The following is a 17,533-nucleotide window of genomic DNA, read 5'->3' as shown; positions in this document are numbered from 1 at the left end:
GGAGCGAGAGAGAGAGAGAGAGAGAGAGAGAGAGAGAGAGAGAGAGAGAGAGAGAATCCTAAGCAGCTCAGTGCTGAGTGGCTTTCCATCTCATGACCATGAGATGGTGATCATGACCTGACCCGAAATCAAGAGTTGCATGCTCAACTGACTGAGCCACCCAGGCACCCCAGATTGGAGATTTTTTGATGCATCTTTTCCTTAACAACAACAAAATAAGTAGTAATCACTATAGAAGAAGAAAAAGTAAAACCAAAAGTTTAGAGAAAGCTAGAGAAAGTTTTAGAAAGACATGAATTTTCTTAGTACAGACTTCTTACATTAATGTAAAACTTACCTCTTCTTCTTTCAAAGATCACAGCAGCCCTGCATGCTGGCCTTGAATAGTTCCTGGGGTTTGGCCCTCTGTCCTGAGGCCTCATGGAGCTTGCATAGTGAGTGAGGAACTTCTCAGTCCTCCCTTCTATTCCCCATCAGGCCTGTCCTTTGTGGATGGGCCTGGTGTGTTTACTTCCACTCTCTAATCCAGCAGAGGATCTAAATCTGCTTTTAGTTTTTAGTCCCCAATGGCACCTTGGCTAAGATTCTATCTCCTCCGCTTGGTGAGGAAGGCTGGGAGGAGGGTCCTTCTAGTCTCCAGAATCTCCAGGTACTCTGCCTGCCTGTTGGTTTGATCTAAAGCAGACTTAACCAGCTAAAATCAAACTTTAGGTCTTCCTTGCCTCAGTTCACTGTTGGCCATGTGGACTTGGGTAGAACTTGCCAACTTTCTTAGAAGCTGTGTTATAGTGTCTACTTCCTTCTCTGAGTAGCAAAAGATTCCGTTTCTCAGTTTGAAATCTCTTATTTTGTAGTGAGTTCTTACCAAAAATTTTTAAAGTTGAATGTGAACATATCAGCACGTATAAGTGAAAAGCTTGAAAGTAGGCTGGAATCAGGCCTGGCTGCATTTAGGAGCTCTTCTCCTTTGTCTCACCTCCTTGTGTTCACCTTCCTCTCATGTTCCACAAGGTGGCAGGATGGCTCCAGCGACTCTGTCCCTGGACTCAGACTCCAGGGTTCAAGTCCAGGGAAGTGGATGAACATCTCCTGGGAGTTTCTGTATAAATTCTGTAATCCATTCTTTCCTCTTCTTTCGCTTTTCTAATCAACAGTTTTATTTTTTGAAGAGGTAGTATATTCTAGTGGCTCAAAAATCTAAAAGAATTTGAAAGATAATGGGGTGAAAAGTCTTTCTTTCATCTCCTTTTTGTCAGTATGGAGCACCTGTCTTTGTCTTATTTAGTGCTTTTTGCCCTGAATTCTGTCTTGCCTGATAATAAAACCTTGTCCCATCTTTTCTTTTTAATTTGCGTTTGACTAGTCTATTCATCTAGGCAAGTTTTTTCCAGTGATCCCTTTGTTTTTAACCTTTCTGAATTACTTTCTTGTAAGTTTTACTCCTGATTATAGCAGAATTTTTTTTCCCCTTTGTAATCCAATCTGAGATCACTTCTATTTTAATAAGTGAGTTCATCCTATTTACATTTGTTGTTTTGGCAGATATATTTGATATTAGGTTTTTATTCTTTTTTTGTGTATTTTAAAGACTTTCACCATGTGGCCTATTGTCCTTGTTTTTGTGGGATGATTCTGATATTTGTGGTTGTCTTTATAATTTTAATTTCACATAATGCCCTTAGCCTTCCTGTAGTTCCCTACTATAAATGGTGATAAGACTAATGAATTTCATACTAATTCTCATACAGAGACATCGTAACTCTGTTACATGGTCTGTTTTATTCATTCTGGATCTGTGTTACATGCTATCCTCAGAAGAGAGAATTAATCATTCAGCCAGGATGCTTGGAACTCCATCAGTATTTTTATTATCAGTAAGAATACTGTCAGTAGAGGCTTTGTGAGTTTTCCTATAGCAGATTGTCAGCCTTTAACAAGGCTCTTTTTGTCTATAAAAATTATAGTTTCTAAAGTTAGCATAGATCATAAAATTGGTAAGCTGACATTTGTTTGGTCACAGTTGAACATTAGATCAAGATCTTTGTAGGTGGTCTATTATTCAACACCAGAGAGTCATCAGTTTTATGTTCAAGTTGACATTAAAAGATATTATTGGATCTGAAGTTACTTTTTTTTTTTTTTTTTTTTTTTTTTTTTAGTGTGGGTTCCACACTCATTGAGAGTTTTATCACCATTTAATTTTTCAAAAACAATACATTTGGCAACAGAGAGGCATGTTGCATATGAAAAGGATTTTTTTTTAATTAGAAATCTTAATTTAAAACAGTCCAGCTTGGCATACCCCATGTAATGACTGAGACTGCTATTTTGACCATAGTCCTCCGATCCAGCATAGAAGGGGAGTCACCACCCTGGGCCCAGGGAGGAGCACAGCCTCTGTTTAGTTTCCTTTCCATTCAGGAGGCTTATGCCCTGGCCACAAACAGCCTCTGTAAAGGATGGGAAAGGGAGAGTGTCTTTATAATTTTTTAGACTCAGGTCAGTTACATGACCATAGTTTATTTCTTTAAAATTTTTTTGGTGGAAGGATACTTACTACCCACCTGTAAAAGAGCAGCTGAAACCTAGACTGTTGTTGGAAAAGATTTACACTTCCTCTTTGTGTTCTAGTCTTGCAGTGACTGCCAGTGTGGCTCATGTAGATGACTGTTTCCAGTCTGCAGATTGCCTGTGAATCATCCTGAAAACTCTGTTGAAAATGAAAATACCCCTTCTCCCCTAACTTCCTGCTGAATTCAGATCCAACACATTTGGAGTATGGGATCTGTGCCTTTAATGTGTGTTGCAGGTGATTCTCATGCAGGTATTCCACAGACTGTAGTTTGAGGACATCCAGATCAAGAGTTCTCTGCTTAATGTAGAAGTTTTACTAAAATCTAGTTTGGCAAAATTCTGGTTGGATATTACTCATTATGTACACAGTGTTTAAAGTAGACATTTGTTTTAAAGATAGTGATTTAAATTTACCATAACTTTCTTCAATTAAGAAATCTGACAAAACAGATTTTATAACTCCAACCAGTTTGTGGAAAAATGTTTGCATGAAGATGTTCAATATACAGATTGCAGAATGATGAATTTAACACTCTTGTAATACTTCCATGAAAGCCTTAAGGATAACTAACAAGTCCATTTTTATCAAATTTAATGGGTTTCTAAATCCTTATCTGCTTATCAAACAAAACGTTAATTAGAACAGTAATTGAGTAACCAGCTGCCTCTTGCGTTCATTCTAGGAATTTGTACAAAATCACTGTGGAGCTCATGTAAGGTCATTCACTGTTTTTTGAGTTCCTAAATAATACCTTTACTACAGGCTTCTAAAAATCCAGGTATTAAGGGAGTCTACAGGAAGATAAAAATTGATAAGAGATTTGTTAAAGTTAGTCTGATACTCTCTATCCAGTGGATTAAGGTGAAAAATATCCTTCTTCAGCACCACAGATGGGAGAAAATCCTCCCTCTTAGATTTCTTCCTGGATCAGCTTATGCTTGCCTAGTCTTGTAGTAGGCAGAACAGAAAAAGCTTTTGGAGCTAGGTATGCTGGCACAGATTTTCTGGGGGAAAAAAAACCCAGTAAGAAATCAGGTTTATAACTTTACTTAAGTAGCACAGAACATCATGACAAGGATTATTCAGCATTAGAAAATATGAATAATATATTAAGAAATTAAGTGAGATAAGCCATGTGATTATTTTAACACATGTAGGAAGAGCATTAGGTTAAGACTCAATAATCCTTTATGATGAAACATTTTTTCCCAAAACTGGGAAACTTACCAAATCTTAAGCCAATAAGTCATTTATTCAAAAACTTGTAGCAAGTATTGTACTTAAGAGTGAAACTTTAGAAGGATTCCTATTATTGTCAGCAAGAAGACAAAGGATGCGTGTTAGCATTACCTTTGTTCAACACAGCCTGAAGGTCTTAGCCAGTAGTGTAATGCGATAGGAAAAAGAAAAGAAGATTAGAAATTATAAGGGAGAGATTAAAAAAAAAAACGTTTTTTTTCCAGGTGATATTGATGCATACATAGACAATACAAGAAAATAAATTGGAGTATTCAGTAGTTACTATGTACAAAAATTGATAGGTTCTGTATACCATCATAGCTCTCTAGTAAGTATGTTTCCCTTCACAGTAGTATTAATCTGTACATACCTAGGAGCACAACCAAAGATTATAAAACATGGAGAAAATTACATAACATTATTGTTATGTATAAAAGAGATAGAGAAATTGTACTGTCTTTAACAGTGGGATATCTCGATTTGTTAAGATACTTCTAAATTAATTCATTGTGTATCCATTCAAAATCCTAGTAAGGTTTTTGTGAACTTGGCAAGATGAACCTGAAATTTATAAAGAAAATCAGAGGCCTATGAGTAGTCAAGGCAATCTTGAAAAGCAAGGTCTAGGGGCAGTGCCACAGATACTGATACCACGCCATGGAAATAAAGGTACTGTGGTCCTGATACAGAGATATATTAAAAGAATGGTGGAACAGGATAGAGAAGCCAGTAACAGGGTCACACGTATATAGAAATATGATATTTATTGGATGCAACATTATGAAGTGGTAGAAAAAGACACAATGTTTTATAAACAGTGCTTTGAACATTAATGAATGATCATATGGAAGATCAAACTGTATTTCTAACTTTATACCATCCCCCCAAATAAATTCAGGTGAACTTAATTTGAAAAGCAAACCTTAAAAATTCACTAGAAAATATAAGAAATAATGGAATACTTAGAAGTAGTTAAAAATTAAGAGAGGTTTATCTGGCTTCATGTATAAATTTTCTAATGCTGAATGTAAAAGCAATTTATAGAAGGATAGGTGAAATAAAGTACCACTTAAGTAAAATTTACCACATGAAATAAAACAACATATTGTATAAAAATGCTAAGGTATATTGCAAAGTCTAAAAACCTATGTGGTACTAATATACACCAAATTAAAGATAGTGTTTACTTTTTCAGATGGTAGTGAGATGAATGTGACTGAGGAGGAGTGTGTGCTGTTTGTTTGCTTATTTATTTAACGTAGTGTTTTATTTTTTTTAAAGTCAAAATGGGTGTTTGTTTTATTTATTTATTTATTTATTTATTTATTTATTTATTTATTGTGCTCATGGAATATTTATTTTATACTTTGGGCTAAAATCTTATAGTACATTATTTATTAAGCTGCTCAAATATTTCAGCTTTGGCCATTGGTAGTTCTTTCAATTGACTCCCTGGTGCCCCTTTGACATACCCATCAATGTGAATTTACATTTTTTTATTACTTAAATTTTTATTTTTATTTTATTATTTTTATTTTTTATTTTTTGTTTTTTTTCTGTTTTATTTCCTATTTTATTTTATTTATTTTTTAATATTTAATTTATTGTCAAATTGGTCTTCATACAACGCCATCCCAACAGGTGCCTTTCTCAATGCCTGTCACCCATTTTCCCCTCTTCCCCACCCCCCATCAACCCTCAGTTCTCAGTATTTAAGAGTCTCCTATGGTTTGCCTCCTTCCCTCTCTGTAACTTTCTTTTTCCCCCTTCCCCCCCTTCCCCTCCTCCCTGGTCTTCTGTTGAGTTTTCGAGGATCCACATATGAGTGAAAACATAATGGTATCTGTCTCTCTCTGCCTGACTTATTTCACTTAGCATAACACTCTCCAGTTCCATCCACATTGCTGCAAAGAGCCATATTTCATTCTTTCTCATTGCCAAGTAGTATTCCATTGTATATATAAACCACATCTTCTTTATCCATTCATCAGTTGTTGGACATTTAGGCTCTTTCCATCATTTGGCTATTGTTGAAAGTGCTGCTATAAACATTGGGGTACAAATGCCCCTATGCATTAGCACTCCTGTATCTCTTGGGTAAGTTTTTAGCAGTGCTATTGCTGGGTCATAGGATAGATCTACTTTTAATTTTTTGAGGAACCTCCACACTGTTTTCCAGAGTGGCTGCACCATTTTAGATAAAATGTTCTAAAGCAACATGTGACAAATGTTAACATCAAGTGAATATCCAATAATAAAAGAAATCGGTGAATAAGTTATGACTTTTACATACTATGAAGTATTTTTCAGGCATTACAAACAATTAGCTGTTGCTAGGTCACTTTATGTGGAGAAATTTCCAAGAGTTACTGCTTATGAAATAATACACAGAGCTAGTGTGAAGTCATCCCATTTTTATAAAACAAGGACACGTTTGAGTATGAATGTATATGATATATGCTTGTGTTTGAGCATATGAACATGAAATAAAATTAAGTTTCACTCTAGGCTGTTAACATTGGTTGGTAGTGAGGTGACAAGGGAAGGAGGGGAGGAGGGGGGGAATGGGGAGCTCTGTGCCACAGAAGATGAGAAAGAAAATGTACTAGTCAGCATGGATGATATGGTTTTATGTACTCACATAATCTTAGACACGCATGCGTGCACAGAATTTTACAGAGACTATAGAAGCACTTTAAATGAAGACAGAGTTGACCTAGGGAGAATTTACTGTGTTTGAATGGTGAGTGTGGTAGAAACAGACTTAGCAAAAAGCCAACCAGACAAAGATGCCATTTCAGAGAAAGAATTACTTGATGATGTATTTAATTGGTAGAGTATTTAAACAAATGGTGCAATTAAATTAAAATGATGCTTTTCCATTTTTCTCCCTTTTGTATTTATTAAAGTAATTGACCTCAAATTCAATGGGTTCTTGATAATCCCAGTGTACTACTTGATATAAAATACCAGTGGTAAAAGTGGTAATTATATTTTATGAAATGAGACCTTTTAACAGGGAAACTTTAGATCTTTCTCTTTTTTTCAACTTACGAAGGAATAAAGAATGAATTTCTTTTTTTGGTCAGGCCAAGGCCTAAATACAGATAGTTCCAATTATGAATAATTATCTTTGAGGTTTTCATTTTTTTCTTTCAGTGTGCGGGATGACAGAATTCGAGTAGAAAGGATGGATAACGTGTATTTTGAATACAGCCATGCTTTCCAGGCAGTTACAGAGTTTTATGCAAAAGATGTAGTTGACATCCAAGGTAAATATTGTATATGTGTTAGCCTTAATGTCCTCAAATACAACTGAGTTGAGATTTGGATAAAGGTGCGAGTTTGATTTTCAACTTAATGAAAACTAGGCAGTTACCGCTAAATAACTGGCAAGAGTAGAGGCAGGTGTTCACTGTTCTTGCACTCATCAAAACACCCCCTGCAGCTTCTTCCTTTGTAGTTATGACTGTTTAGTAACTTCATGTTTTTGACAGATTCATTGGAGTGTAAGGTATTACTGATCACTCTTCCTTTTTGCTTCTCTTAAAAAATAGCCCGTTATTTTCCTTGCAGTTTTGCAGAGTATTTGGTTAAATCTCCTGATAAAGGCCAGTGTTTTGTTAGACTGATTGCCAGAATTTAAATACCAGAACATTAATGACAGGGTCTTAATATGTTAAGTAACCATTATTTGTTTAATTCACCTGTCCTCGCCAGGTATCATTGCTTGATTTGGTCTGTACCTCTCCTTTCTGCTAGTCCAACTTCTGTTAAGTTTCATTTTTATATCCTATCACATGTTATAGGACTGTTACCATTAGACCATAGATAGACCAGTCTCCCCTTGGCCCTCCTACAGGCACCAGTGTCTTGTTAGCATTTCTCTGCCCATCTCCTTTAATCTCTTGGTGCCAGATTGAATTGAGTGTCTGTGAGGGTAACCCACTTCTGACACAGTCTGTATTATCACAAGGGATTGTTGTCTTATGCTCAAGTAAAGACAGGACTAAGTCCCAGGCCTACCATAAGCCACTTTTGGCATCAGATTCACTTGGAAGGGTAGGGGAGAGGAAACCCAGCTTGCTAATAGGGCACTTGCTCCTCTTAGTGGGAATAGCCCCGCACAGGGTTTATAGCTGTGCATAGGGTCACTGAGGGCTGAAGTCGTGCTACTGGCCTATCCCTCCGAGTGACAGCTCAGCTGCAGAGGCAGGAGACACTCATCAGGATCTGCCCAGGTTTAGAAGCCTCATACAGTGCCAACTTCAGAGTCAGTATACTCAGAGAAGACCCAAATTGTAGAATCAGTAATTCTTCTTAGTCCAGGTGCCATTTACTGGTTTCAGGCCATTCTTAACTTTCTTTTTTTTTTTTTTTTTTTAATTTTTTTTTTTTTTTAACGTTTTATTTATTTTTGAGACAGAGACACAGCATGAACGGGGGAGGGGCAGAGAGAGAGGGAGACACAGAATCGGAAGCAGGCTCCAGGCTCTGAGCCATCAGCCCAGAGCCCGACGCGGGGCTCGAACTCACGGACCGCAAGATCGTGACCTGAGCTGAAGTCGGCCACCTAACCGACTGAGCCACCCAGGCGCCCCTAGGTCATTCTTAACCACATGCAGTGTTACCTCAGAACTCACTGGCACGTCATCTAATTTATCAGATATCCTGGGGACTAGAGATAGAAAGTTAAAAGATGAAATTCTCAGAAGGTGGAAGAGTTTCGCTAACTCTTTATTTATACCTTGGTTTTATAAAAAGCCACAATTGGAATTAATGTATTTGGTATTACTGATTTGTAGAGGATATTTTGTAATGTTTTTTATTTCTGAAAGTAGCAAATGGCTATTGCAAAAAAAGTCCAAACATAGTCGTGCATAAACAAAAAAGTAAAAGTCCCTCCCCTCAAATCTTTAAGAATTTTTCTATGTACAAATCTACACATATAACTATATGTGCATAATTCTGTATATTTAATCTAACCTGGATTTATTCTTTTAACTAATTTTTATTGATGGCCTATTTTGTGAAGCATCACACATACAATAAGGAATAAAACAGACAAAAATTCCTGCCCTTCTGGAGTTCACATTCTAAGGGCGGATACACACAATAAATTAAGTTAGTGTGTTTGAAGGTGGTAAGTTATTAACAAAGAAAATAACGCATGGAGGAGGGTGAACTTGAATAGGGTGATGAAGTAAGGCCTCACTGAGAAAATGGCACTTGAACAAAGATTTGAGCAAAGATTGAAGGAGTTTAGGGGTAAAGCCATATGGACATGTGAAGGAACAGTGTTTCAGGCAGAGACAACAGTAAGTACAGCATATCTCAGGTACCCGTTATGTTTAAGGAATAAGACGGAGCCTGGGTGCTAGAACAGAGTAACTAAGGAAGAGAATAAAGGAGGTGGAAGGCAAGTTGTGGGGAGTTACTCACCTCCACACCTCTGTAAGGGGTTGAGCTGCTTCTCTCATGTTGGAGGATTTTTATAAGCAAAGGAGTCTAATGGTCTGCTGCACATTTTAAAAAGGATTCTTTTGGCTGCTCTGTTGAGAATAATACCCTGTAAGGCACAGGGATGAAGCTGGGAGACCAGATGGTAAGCAGTATTCCTGCTGAGAGATGAGAATAATTGTACAACTTTTCCCCCCTTCACTCAGCAATATATTATGGATAGTTTTCTGTGCCTTTATAGATAGTTGTAAGTCACTCTTATTGGTAGATGCATAATAATCTGGACTTATCAAAATTTATTTAACTATTACCTTATTGATGTTCAGTTAAGTTGTCTCTAGATTTCACTATTACAAAAGATTTTTCAGCTCACTTCCTTGTAAATACATCTCTGACATGCATTTTAGAGTATTTCTGGGTCAAAGGGGATGGGCATTTTAATATTTTGAAAAAGTTGCTCAATTGCTCAGTTGCTCTCCAGAAAAGGCTTATTTCACTATCAAAATGCCTGTTTTTCCATGACCTAGGTATTTGTAATCTTCTAACATTTTTCCAAAGGGCAGTTTTAGGAAGTATTGTGTAAATTATCATTTCAATAACCATAAGCTGAATTTCACTTAACTTAAAGTTTATTTCTAACAATGGTGAACAATAATTTTAATGAAAGTCTATATTCTGTTTTTTTTTTAGGTTCTCAAAGTTTTTCTGGCATCATTAACTTGGAGAAGACTGTGATTTGCTCTTTGGCTGCTATAATAAGATACCTCAAAGAATTTAACTTGGAAAAGGTGCTTTCCAAACCCAAGTAAGTAATTTTTAAAACAAAACAAAACAAAACAAAACAAAAAAACAAAGGGGGTAGAGTTTTATTAAAAACATTTTCTTTAAGAAAAATTCCTTTTTAAAATTCTTTTGGCTTGAAGTTCATGTGCATTCATTTGGAAGTAAGAGCATCTGGGAAGTTTTACATTATTGACTTTTCTTTGATTATTGACTGACAAAAAGTCATCGTCTGTTTTCTACTGTATGTCGTCATTAAACCATAATACGTCCAGCTTTAGAGTGTGATTCAGTCTCTCCGTATTTCAGTGTATAAAAGTATTTCTTAAATTGAATTTGGTAAGTATGGTACTCAGAGAAGTTCAGCTACTATTGATAGAATATTCTGTTTAGGGGCAAGGATGACCTATATGGGTACTATTGGTGAAACATATTAATTAATATAAAAATATCCATAAGAATTTTGTCAATTTGTATTCATGTAGCTTTTTAATATACTGAATTCTAAAGCACAGTTAATTGGTAAGTAGTATTAAGTACAATTAAGAAGTGGTATTAAAAAACATTCATAAAACTTCACTGCCTTTCTTATTCTTAGTTTCAGTTCTCCATAGATCATAAAGTTGGAGATAAAGAGGATAGATACTAACATAGCTTTTTAAAAGAGTGATTAACTTTGTAGAGTTCAGAGATTTAAAAACTGGCAGTTGACATGCTAGGAAGATAATAGTCTAAAAACCAGTGGAATAAAAAAAGGTAGTGGGATCATTTTCTTGCCTTTCTGTATTTCACTTTCAGCAGCCCCTTGTTTTTGGCTTTGTGAAGAATTACCCTTTATCATTTTGACCTTGATAAGTAAGCTTCTTCCTGTTCTGCAGAGGTGGGTGGGGAAATAGGAGCTACCTCAATAAAATGGCCGAGTATGAAGTGGGGTACAAAGAGGTCGTCCTGATTTGGTTGTTGGGGAGGATGGGAGAAAGGCATGTCCCTTGGGAATCTTTTTGTAATGTCTTTTTTGGTGTGTGTTCTATGTAGTATTTAGGATAGAACAGAATATCATTTCTCTGAAAGCGTTTTGTCCTTTTTAAAATCAGTCTAAATGTCCATCAACAGGAGAGTGGATTTATTATGTTATATTCATGCAGTGTGGTGTTACACAGCAATGAAAATAAATGGACTGGAGTTACACATACCAGTATTCAAAAAATTGTGTTACCATTATATTGAGCCAAAAATCAAATTGCTGAAGGACATATAGTACATACTATTATATGAAGTTAGAAACATGTAAAAAAAGTCAGAACTGAAGTAGTGCTTAGGAATATTAGTTAAGAATACATGCATGTGTATGGGGGTGCCTGCGTGGCTCAGTCGGTTAAGCATCTGACTTGATTTCGGCTCAGATCACGATCTCACCATTTGTGAGATCGAGCTGCACATCAGGCTTCCTGCTTGGGATTCTCTCTCTCCATGTCTCTCTGCTCCTCCTCTGCTTGTGCACGCACTCATATTCTCTCAAAAAAAAAAAAAATTAAAAAGTATACACAGGTATATAGGGAAGGTACAAAGACATACATGGAAGTGATGAACAACAAATTCAGAAGAGTGATTTCTTCTTCTATTGGGGAAGGAGGGGAAGCAATAAAGGTTGGTGGGGGAAATGGCACAGGGGAGTTCTAATTGGTGTTTTATTTTTTAACCTGAGTACTGTATTATTAATCTGTATATCTTTTACTATGGCTGAACTGTTTTGTTAAAGAGTATGAGCCTGGTATTAACACCTCATTGGGTTCCACATTAAGCTCCAGTGATAGGATTATGGCAGAGATTGATCCATACGGTTGACTGTGCTGGATCCCTGTAATGAAAAGATGGCAAACTACCTACCGTTTGACTTCCTCAAGATAGAGAGCCCCTCTAAATGAGGTAGAATTAGTGACTGATAACTTGCCCATTTAGACTTGTTTCTATTCCTATATCACCAAGCAATGAAGTATTAATTTTAGAATAAAGAAACTGACTTTAAAAACAATTTTTTTTAATGTTTATTATTTATTTTTGAGAGAGAGAGAGAGAGACAGAGCATGAACAAGGGAGGGGCAGAGAGAGAGGGAGACACAGAATCTGAAGCAGGCTCCAGGCTCTCGGCTGTCAGCACAGAGTCCAACTCAGGGCTCGAACTCAAGAACCGTGAGATCATGACCTGAGCCAAAGTGGGACGCTAAACCGACTGAGCCACCCAGCCACCACCTCCCTGCCTTTCTATTTATTTATTTATAAAAAAAAATTTTTTTAATGTTTTTATTTATTTTTGAGACAGAGAGAGACAGATCATGAGCAAGGGAAGGGCAAGAGGGGGAGACACAGAATCTGAAGCGGGCTCCAGGCTCTGTGCTGTCAGCACAGAGCCGGACCCGGGGCTCAAACCCACGAACCATGGGATCATGACCTGAGCTGGAGTCGGACGCTTAACCAACTGAGCCACCCGGGCACCCCTCTGTGCCTTTTTAAAATTAAATTAAATTAAATTAAATTAAATTAAGTCAGGCTTTGATGTATTTAGAAGTAGATATATTTGGGTCTAAAAACATTATTGTGTCCTCTTTAGTTTTAAGTCAAAGTAAGAATAATACTAAATAGTAAAACGTGTTTAGTTATATTGAAGTTAAATTAGTTTATTTTTAAATCATCTAACTTGATAAATTACATGAAGCTGAATTCTTCTCATTTTGTATTTGGTGGTGGTGTTGGGCCTTGGTCAGGAAACTGAATCTGCTGATGACTTAGTATGTGTCTAATCTGGTAGTTGGGTGATCCCCTCCTCTCAATGCCATAGAGCCAAAAACAAGAAAAATGGAGATCCACAATGTTAAGCCCTCATATGGTATAAATTTCTATCACTCAGAATATGCCCAGCACCAACCAGGCAATCAGTAAATACAGGATTAATGGAAGAAAAAGAAAGAAGGAAGGAACTCATCCTGTGAGTGTGGTTTTGATTGGAAATTGCCAAAATGTCATTGGCAAACTGGTACTATTGTTTTGCTTAAATGTGAAATATGAATGATGATGTTACATAGATGGCATGTGATTGAACTTTGAAGATAATTACAGAAGAGTGATTCCACACTTACATTTTGGAAAAAGAATGTAACCTCTCAAGGTAATTACTTTGGAAAACATGAATGTTCTTGTGTATTGAGAATTCAGTTATATTACTTTAAAAGTTCAGCAGCATAATGGGGGACGCCTGGGTGGCTCAGTCAGTTAAGCGTCCGATCCCAGGTCAGGTCATGATCCCACAGTTCATGGGTTCGAGACCCGGGTTGGGCTCTGTGCTGACAGCTCAGAACCTGGAGCCTGCTTCGGATTCTGTGTCTACCTCTTTCTGTCCCTCCCTCACTCACACTCTCATTCTCTTTCAAAATTAAATAAACATTTACAAAAAATTTAAAAAACAGTTCAGCAGCATAAGATACTATTATATTTACTTCAAGTGCTGTGTTAATGGGGAAGTTTTTATTTTCCTTGTATTGCAAATGCTTTCATAAAAACTGGCATATTTCATAAAAATCTTGATATGCATTTGTTTTGTGCCTTTACAATAGAAATTTAGGATATTAGAGAAAATATGTCATTTTAGGTATTCTTAAAATTGGATTAAGTGAGGTTTTATTAGATAGGTTAAATTTGGAGGTTCCCAGGGTGGCTGGGTGGCTCAGTCGGTTGGGTGTCCGGCTTCGGCTTAGGTCATGATGTTGCGGTTTGTGAGTTTGAGCCCACATTGGGCTCTGTGTTGACAGCTTAAAGAGCAGAGCCTGCTTCGGATTCTGTGTCTCCCTCTCTCTCCACCCCTCCCCAACTCACACTGTGTCTCTCTCTCTCAAAAATAAAGAAACATTAAAAAGATTAAAAAAAATTTTTCTTGAGGTTCCAGTTTGTTTTGAGAGTTTAAATAGCTTTGTCCAGAGCAAAATAGTATAATAGAATAAATAGAATATAAGGGATATTAGTCATTATGACAGACTCCCATGTTGGATTCCCAAATTGATGAAATTGTAAAGGAATTGGCATTTTGTTAATGTTGGAAATGAGTGCTTTTGTCTTTTCAGATGACTTTTATTAATATTGGTATGGTCAGAACTTCACATGGTTTTTGGAAATTTAGGAAAGAATGAGAAAATCCACCCCAGGTGAACTGTAACAGCTTTTTCTTAGAAAACTTCTTATAACAGAATGGTAATGTAGAGTGTTTACTTTTACTAGTGAAAATGAATTTTACAATTATTTTAATGACCTTTAATGGGTAGAGGCCAGAGATGTGGCTGAATATCCTAAAATGGACAGGATATTCTCTGTAGAAAATACTTATTTAGCCCTAAATTCACTAGTCCAAAAACCAGATAAAGATACCATAAAAGAAGAAACTATAGACCAACATGAATATGGACATGAAAATCTTCAAAAAAATACAAGCAAATGGAATCCAGCAAAATAAAGGATTATACATCATGACTATGGGATTTATTCTAGGACCACAGGTTTGGTCTAACAAATGGAAAATTAACGTTCTGTACCGTGTCAGTATAATAAGAGATAAAAAGTACAGGATCATCTCAACAGACAATTAAAACTCCCCTTCATGAATAGAAACATCCAACAAACTAGAACTAGAAAGGAACTTCCTCAAGGTGAATGAAAAGCTCAGAACCTCATATCATACTTAATGGGAGAAAGAATGAATGCTAACCCCCACCCCGCCCCAAGAACAGGAATAGGAAGAGGCAGTGTTTTCTCACTTTTATTGAGTATTGTCCTAGAAAGTGTAGCCATGGCAATTAGACAAGAAAATGAAATAAAAGGCATCCAAATTGTACAGGAAGAAGTAAAACTGTCTGCTATTGCAGTTAACATGAAATTCTGTATAGAAATCCTAAAGAATCCACAAAAAATATTAAAGCGTATAAAATGAGTTCATGAGGTTGCAGGATATGAGATCAATATACCAAAATTAACTGTATACCTGTATAACTGTATACCTGTATAATTGCAATGAAGAATCTAAAAATGAAATAATTTCATTTATAATAGCATAAAAAAAGAATAAAATACTTAATGCATTTAACAAATGCATTATGAAATTACATAATGATGATGGTTGCGCAATCTAACTGTTAATATACTTAAAAACCATTGAATTGCATACTCCAAATAAATGGTGTGGTATGTGAATTATATCTCAGTGTAACACATATACACATATATATTTAATGTTATTAGTACCAAAATTGGGAAATCCTTGTCTGTGTCTATTTTATTCCCACTCCTAAAGCAGTACTCTTCTGAGGCTTCCACCCAGTGCCTCAGGTATTTTGAGGTATTTCCACCCTAGTTGGTCAGAGAGCAAACTATTGTAAGCCCTGTGTAAACCCTGGTCAATGTTTGACCTAGTGTTTTCTTGTGGTTCTTTCCTTGACCTCATGGAGGTCCCCCCACACATTTAAGGATGAGTACTTGGGCAGAGACCTGAGCGGACCCTTTTGCAGATCTTAGGAGCTCTTTCTGTGTGCATCTCTATCATCTCTGGCTTTCTGTCTTACAAATTCTAGTTCTCTTGTTCTCTGCAAAAAGTCACTCATAATGTTTACCTCATTTGTTTTTCTCGTCTCTGGGATCACGGTTCTGTGCTGTCTGATGTCTAATAGCTGAAAACAGTCTTTTAAAACTATAAAATTGTCCAGTTTTTTAATTGTTTAAAGTTAAAGGATAATTCTCACGCATTTAATCTTTTTGAATGAAAGCAAAAGTCAAGTGCCATTATTGAACATCACACATTAACGACAGAAGAGGGAGATGTGTGAAATTGCACAGCTATCCTAAACGATTCCTCTGTTCTAAAACTTCCAGAAAAATGATTTCACTTAAAAAATAAAAATAGTGGCGTGCTGGGTGCCTCAATCAGTTAAGTGTCCGATTTCGGCTCAGGTCATGATCTCACAGTTCATGAGTTCGAACCCCTTGTTGGGCTCTGCACTGACAGCTGAGAGCCTGGAGCCTGCTTCAGATTCTGTGTCTCCCTCTCTCTCTGTCCCTCCCCCACTCGTGCTTGGACTCTCTCAAAAATAAACAAACATTAAAAAGACAACCAACTTAAAAATTAAAAATAGAAAAAGAACCGAATTCAAATCTTAAACAAAATGTTTATAAGAAGAAACAGAATAAAGAGCCACATAGCATCCTTACAGAAAATGAATGTGTGCCAGAAAGATGCCCACAAATGAAATAAAAACTATAACCTGCTACTTCAAAATACAATGATACTAGATACTAGATAAGAAAATGATACTAGATGTGAAAGAACAAATGAGAAATAGGAAAGCTTTGAAATGAGATGATAGGATTTAAGAATGATCTGTGTATTAAAGAATAAGATCAATTTAGGAGTGAAGAGTAAACTAGAAGGAACACTAAAGTGAATAAACATAACACATATACTTGAAGAGAATTAGAACTTGAAAAGAGAGATGTGCACATAATGGTTAACATAGCAGACCTGATGAGACAACTTGGAAAGACCTACTTGCGAGCTTGACCCTTAACTGGCATCTGGGAAATTTTCCAGCGTTCTCTGATATGAATGGCTTACTCTCCCTAAACTGTGAAAAGAACTTGGTTTATGCTAACTACTTGCTTGTTTCTGGGAGCTGGAATTTTGGTACATGTAAGGGAAAAGATGCCTATGTGACCAGCTTCCAGTGTAAACCCCAGGTGCTGAGTCTCTAATGTGCTTCTCTGGTGGCCATTTCACACATATCATCATAACTCAGTGCTGGGGAAATTAAACACATCCTGTATGACTCCACCAGGAGAAGACTTTTGGAAGCTTGCCCTTAGTTTCCTCCAGACTTTGTCTTATGTGTCTTTAACTTGTTTAAATTTTGCTTTGTGTCCTTTCACTGTTATTATTAATAGCTGTGAATATGGCTATATTCAGTGTCCTGTGTATTATCCTAAAGAATCACTTGGGCCCTTTTATATACCTTTCTTATTATTTTCCTCTCTAATGTACTTGGCATCTTTTAGGAATGTAAAGATACTCATTTTGTTAATTACAAATCAACTTGAAGTGATTCTACAATAAAACTGAAGTTTTATAATAAATAAGTTAATGAAAAGATTAGACACATGGTGAATGTATGAACTATGAAAACTATACATAGAGAACTATTTTCCACTATTCCACCATTTTATAGGTAATGGTAGGGGTTGATTGTTTTTGTTTGTTTCAAGTTTCAAATTATATTTGAATAGGATCTTTGTAAGGGATTGGGCTTTGAGATAACATGTGTACCTTTAACTTCCTCTAAATCAGAAAGATTGGTTTTCATTTTTTAAAAAAACTGGGGTAGGGGTGACACAGAAGCTTAAATTACTCTGGCAGATTTTCAGCAAGGACATTTTCCTCCCATTATAAAACTT

At 36.3% G+C, this 17,533-nt stretch overlaps 1 protein-coding gene across 1 annotated transcript in view; it reads left to right on the top strand.

Moving 5' to 3' along the window:
* Nucleotides 1-17,533, top strand: part of MSH3 (mutS homolog 3) — a 188,615-nt gene that overhangs the window by 49,956 nt on the left and 121,126 nt on the right. The window contains exons 9-10 of the mRNA XM_078448459.2: nucleotides 6,974-7,086; nucleotides 9,965-10,079. Of these exons, the coding sequence (XP_078304585.1) occupies nucleotides 6,974-7,086; nucleotides 9,965-10,079 (228 nt within the window). The remainder of the gene's footprint in view (nucleotides 1-6,973; nucleotides 7,087-9,964; nucleotides 10,080-17,533) is intronic.

The sequence above is a fragment of the Panthera onca genome, chromosome A1 (genome assembly GCF_046562875.1).
Source record: "Panthera onca isolate mPanOnc1 chromosome A1, mPanOnc1 haplotype 2, whole genome shotgun sequence".
Classification (NCBI taxonomy): Eukaryota; Metazoa; Chordata; class Mammalia; order Carnivora; family Felidae; genus Panthera; species Panthera onca.
This window is presented reverse-complemented; position numbering and strand designations above follow the sequence as displayed.